We start from the raw sequence: 6,000 nt of genomic DNA, 5'->3' as shown, positions 1-6,000 counted from the left end.
CTTCAGCTGGCGCGGACAGAGACAGCCATATTTGTGCGAATAGGCGAGCGGAGCGGCCCGCGCGGTTCGTATGGTCCGGCCAATCGCCCGCGTCACCTGATTTTCACGCGCATTTAACGGTCACACACGACGCAGAAATGCCTCGCGGAATACACCTCTAGTTCAACCACATGATATCCTTCGGCCCCGCGCAGGAGTCCTCGCGCAAAATGGAGGTGCAGAGCGTCAGCAGTGAGGTATGTCACCTATATGACCGCGTTCACCGGCCGCTATCGATTATCGGTGACGTTAACGAGCGCTTTGTGCTTTTTCGGTGATGTGCGCGAGCCTGTGTCCCTGTGGCGCGGGTGCGCGCGCGCAGTGTGGAGACTCGCGTGACGCCAGCGTTAGCTCGAGCTGTTAGCATGTGATGATAAAGATGCTGCTGCTGGTCAATCCTGCACAACACTAAAGCAAACGATGCTCCCTTCAGGGACGGCGTGTGTGTGAGGTGTGTAAAACACGAGCGCGTGAGTGTGGTGATGATAATTAGCCTGCGCTTGTTGATCGGATTCACCTTATGAGTCATGACTAAAGCGCGCACACGCGAGTGTCAGTGTAAACTATGTAACGCCATTGATTAATGTCTGCTAGTCACACACTCATTGATCTGTCAACATGAATCTGTACACAAAAGATGTTAGATGCTACAGTTTTATCTTTCTGTCTGTTGTCAAATCTCCAGCTAACTAAATATCCGTCTGTTTGTTTGTTTTTAGCAGTTATTTTGTCTTTCTGTAAGGCAGGTCGGTGCTTGGGTTTCTATTTTTGTGAAAAGCTCAAATGTTTTATGAAATAGTTGTGTATTTTAAACAGTAGGTTGCAGGAATCAGATGTGATTCTGGTGGGAGTGTAGTCATAATATTGTGTGCAGTGGTTTAGTATTGTTCTTCCTCACCGGAGGACGCTATAATGAGGAATTACCTATAAACAGGAGGATTTTACTGTTATTATCTGTATGTGTCTGCTGTAAACATTTGATTCCTTTCTCATACTGACTGACTACTGGTGGACCAATGTTATTTATGACTGATGCTGATATCTTAAAGTGCTTTTCTGTGATCACGTTTCCAGTTCAGAATGGAACAGTAACAATGTAGGGTTGGGCCAGATATAATATAGTCATGGTAATGGTCTAAAATGTCAGTCTATATTTTGATATTGTTGTAGAACGATTTGGGGAAAAATTTGAGTTGTCATTTTTTTCCCTCTGGGTTTCTCCTGAGCCAGGCTTGCTGTACATTTTGTGTAAGGATTTAAAGATTCTGTTGTGAAAATATTGTGATTGTGTATTAGAATCAGAAAGAGCTTTATTGTAGGGATGCACTGAAATGAAAATACTTGGCCGAAGCCAAACAAAATTGCACAATGGGCCGAAGGCTGATTACCAATTTTTGTGTTTTTTTCCTCATGTATTTTGCAAATTTTTTCACCATTGTATAAATGAAATAGCCAATATTTGTTTTTTAGAGTTTTGTCTTGCTTTTCAAAGAAAAAAAAAAAGTTTTTCAAATTCCAAAACCACCATTTAAAAACATTTATTTAACACTGAACATTGTTAACGTTCATTATAGCCTACCAACAAAACACAATTTGAACTTGAAATTAATTAATTAATTAATTTCTTTGGCCATTTTTAAGACCCCCTTCTTGAATCAGGCATGTGTTTCTAATGTACAAATAAATGCAGCCTTGCTGAGCAAAGAAGAGTGTTAGAATAAATGTATTAATAGAGCTGTTGGAATGATTATCATTATTTTTGTCTTTTTTATTTTATTTGACAGAACAACAGTAAAATGACAATACTAACATTTCTGAATGTTGACTTTTATTTAGTGGTAAACCCACAAGAAGAGCTCAGTGCTAGTTTTTGCTGGCAGCAGCAGATTTGTGAATGATTGTCATCTTTGGTCTTTGAACCCTGGCTAAGGAGCTGCTGTCAGAATAAACACAATTGGTGTCTGGTGTATTAGACAACAGAACGTTCTGGAGTTGATTGACTAATGGATGATTTCAGTCATCATACAGTAACCTTTCTCTTCTCATGAAGACATGCGATGTGACACTAAACAGTCTCTCGCTGTCGCTGCTCGGAATGATTTTTGTGTCTTTCTCAGACAGTTTTAAATGCTTCCACACTGACCACATGTTTGCTGCATTAGCGCACACCTCTATTTGATCGCGTCACATCATAGTTCGCTATCATTTATTCTGCCTTTTGGCTCATTTGGCCGAACACTGAAAGAGAATAATTTCAGTTGCCGAACATTCGGTGCATCCCTACTTTATTCCCAAGTATACTCGTGCATACAAGGAATTTGTTTCAGTGTACACAGTAGGGCTGGGCGATAAATCGAAAGCGATTCTAAGGCGCGTTTAGTGAATGAAGCCGGTACTTTGATTAGTAGTAAATCTCCATCACGTGCGTTCAGCTGCGTTCAGCTGGAGTGTTCAGAGGCGTAAATCACTGACAAGCTACGCCAAATCGCGCTAAAAATCGCATTCGATTCGATTTTGAGCGCGATTAGGCGTAGCTTGTCAGTGATTTACGCCTCTGAACACTCCAGCTGAACGCAGCTGAACGCACGTGATGGAGATTTACTACTAATCAAAGTACCGGCTTCATTCACTAAACGCGCCTTAGAATCGCTTTCGATTTATCGCCCAGCCCTAGTACACAGACACAACAACAACACACAAGCAATAAATGATATGACAATAAAAACACACATATGTAAATATAAATCGACAAAAAATAAAAATAAATTGTAAAACTAAAAATAAATTGTATATACAGTTGTGCTGTTTATGATGGAAAAAGAAATAGAATAGAATAAGATGCTGGGATGTATTAGGACAGTGGTTCTCAACTCAATGCTCTGCACATTTTGTATGTCTCCCTCATTTAACCCACCTGATTCTGATCATCAGCTCATTAGGAGACAGATCCATAAACTGAACTGAGTGTGTCAGACTCAGAAACAGGGCCCTGAGGACTGAAGTTGAGAACCTGTACTAGGATGTAGGTGGTAGCAAATAAAAATAAAGTTTATGCACATATTTTTATTGCATAATGGCAGGAACATTTTAACTATTCATAAGGTGGATTGCCTGGGGGAAGAAACTGTTCATGTGCCTGGTTGTTCTGGTATTTGGGGCTCTGTAGCACCAACCACATGGCAAAGGTTTAAAAAGGGGATGACTTGGATGTGAGGGATCTAGAGTGATTTTCTGAGCTCTTTTCCTCACTCTGGATGTATATAGTTCTTGAAGGGTGGGCAGGGGAGCACCAATAATCCTCTCTGCAGTCCGAACCGTTCTCTGTAATCTTCTGATGTCTGATTTTGTAGCTGAGCCAAACCAGACAGTTATTGATGTGCACAGAACAGACTCGATGACGGCTGAGTAGAACTGTTTCAGCAGCTCCTGTGGTAGGTTGAACTTCCTCAGCTGGTGAAAGAAGTACAACCTTTGTTGGGCCTTTTTTTTTTTACAATAGAGTCGATGTGAGTGTCCCACTTCAGGTCCTGGGAGATGGTGGAGCCCATGAACGTGAATGTCTCCATTATAGCCACAGTGCTGTCTTTGATGGTGAGAGGAGAGAGTGCAGAGGGCTTTCTCCTAAAGTCTATAATCGCCTCCAATGTTTTGAGCATGTTGAGGTCCAGGTTGTTAAGATTGCACCAGACAGCCAGCTGATCAACCTCTTGTTTGTAAGCTGTTTGTAATCACTGTCCTGAGTGAGGCCAATAAGTGTGGTGTCATCTGCAAACTCGAGGAGCTAGACAGAGGGGTCTTTAGAGGTGCAGAGAGAGAGAAGAGCAGTGGGGAGAGAACACAACCCTGAGGAGCGCCAGTGCTGATAGTGCGGCTGCTGGGGGTGTGTGTCTGTAAATCTGACTTTATTACTATAAAAATATTAGACAAAATGAGAAATATTACGCTTGCAATATTAATTCATTTTACAATTATTTTTCCATATGAAATGACCATACTAATATTTGTCTCAGTTTATTAATTTTTAAATGTTAAACTATAGCTGCAGCTAATGATAATTTTTATTGTGGACGAATCTATTAATTATTTTTTTATTTATTTATTATTTTCTTATCAGTTAATGAATTCTTTAGTTAGTCTCTTAATAAATAATAACAGTAACTTCTGCTAATAATCTTTTAATTTATTCAAACGTTTTCTCATAATTAACCCTCTAAGCGCCAAAGTCGCAGAATTGCGACAAGACGTCATACCTATTAAAATAGACTGTATTTCCTAATACGGTTTAATTTCTCATTTGTATTCCCTACCAGTAGATGGCAGACATGTAGTACTTCGATTCTAGACCAAAAATACGTCATGTTCCTATTTAAAATGGTGGAGAAAATAACAGAAAGTGAGCGATCTTCATTGATGCGGAAGCAGTACAGTTCATAGCGTCTGAGTGAATTGTCAGATTTGTGAGGAGAAAAGCACCAAAAGGCTGATTTAAAAAGTTGTACCGCGAGGATGCGTTGCAAATGTTATTTGCCGATTCTGACTCTGAAGGGGAATGTTTGCCTTTTGGAAATGACGATCAGCCGTCTAATGGACGCCCGTCTCCCGGTACATCTTTGCATCGCAGTGGTGCCGCCGCGCAAGACGACAAAGTGTTCACAAAGCACAAACCAGCAATCAGAAGTAATAAGTAATAATTTAGTTTTATTGTTGGTGTTCTCTTTTGCGATCATTTGGAATGAGGATAAAAGAAAAAAAAACATGCAAATAAGTTCAAACATCCATTTATTATCTATTATTTCCTGAATATTACTTATGAAATGATCAAACAGTTGGCTACTATTCACATACACTATATCGAATAGTAATAAAGTAATAACAAACCAGCAATCAGAAGTAATAAGTAATAATTTAGTTTTATTGTTGGTTTTCTCTTTTCTGATCATTTGGAATGACATCAAAAAAAACATCAATTCAATATCTACTATTTCCTGAATATTATGAAATTCAATAATGCCGCCCCCATGATGATGTCATAATATGCAAATTAGATGAGTATATTTACACCCCACATAAACATTCGGTCATGCCCAACATTTTTCTAATTTACAGTAGATCTCTATCTTTAAGCCCTTTCAAGCCACAAGCTTTTGAAATCTTGATGTCAGAATCCAGAATTTTTCCAAAAAAAACCCCTGGTGCCTAAAGGGTTAATATTTATATAATAAATAACAAAGAAAGAAAGAAAGAAAATAATAACGAGAAAGAAAGAAAAAGAATAACAAGTAATTAATTGCTGAATTGCTGCAGCTCGATGTTAAACCATCAAGTTTTCATTTTGTCCGAACACACAGGGAGCTCTTCAGGTTTATAAACACTTCTCATCACAAATGAAATGGGTGGCACACATTGCTTTCCCAAAGGCACGTTATAAGTGACTCAAACTGAGAGCAGATGCAGAGATGGAGAACAGAATGGCTGTGAGACTCTGAAAACACTGATATCGTGAGCTGTAGCTGTGTAAATGAACACACGAGTGGCACGATTCACTGTGAAACATGCATTGCAATATGCTTAATTCATTTGCAGTATTTGTAATTTGATGATTACATTAGTGTGGCTGAACTCAAGGCTTTTTGCAAACAATTTGTTTCAAAAAGTCCTCTATTGTGTCCTCAAACATTTTGATGCTTACTACTATTAATTGGGCTGCATCGGACATGACATCCACCAAGTGAGCAAGCATCACCTAGTGGATGTTGTAGCTGGAATTTAGCAGCCACAAACATGCAGAGAAAAAGTAGAGCACCGAGAAAGAACAGCAACCTTATTCTTTGTTATTTCTATTTTGTTTTTCACTGTACAACAGTGATTTTTCTTCTCTAGTCGTTTGGTCTCGTAAGTCTCTGTGAGATTTTGTGTCACTGTGAAATTGTTAGCATAGAAATGGCAATTTGACATTTTGTT

General features: G+C 39.2%; 1 protein-coding gene across 1 annotated transcript in view; it reads left to right on the top strand.

The window, feature by feature from the left end:
• The window catches only part of rps6kal (ribosomal protein S6 kinase a, like), a 39,418-nt gene continuing 33,418 nt past the window's right edge, over positions 1 to 6,000 (top strand). The window contains exon 1 of the mRNA XM_073820014.1: positions 1 to 236. Coding sequence (XP_073676115.1) covers positions 171 to 236 — 66 coding nt within the window. The 5' untranslated portion in view covers positions 1 to 170. The remainder of the gene's footprint in view (positions 237 to 6,000) is intronic.

This window comes from Garra rufa, chromosome 16 (genome assembly GCF_049309525.1).
Source record: "Garra rufa chromosome 16, GarRuf1.0, whole genome shotgun sequence".
Taxonomy (NCBI): domain Eukaryota; kingdom Metazoa; phylum Chordata; class Actinopteri; order Cypriniformes; family Cyprinidae; genus Garra; species Garra rufa.
The sequence above is the reverse complement of the archived record's forward strand: the minus strand, read 5'-3'. Positions and strand labels throughout refer to the sequence as shown.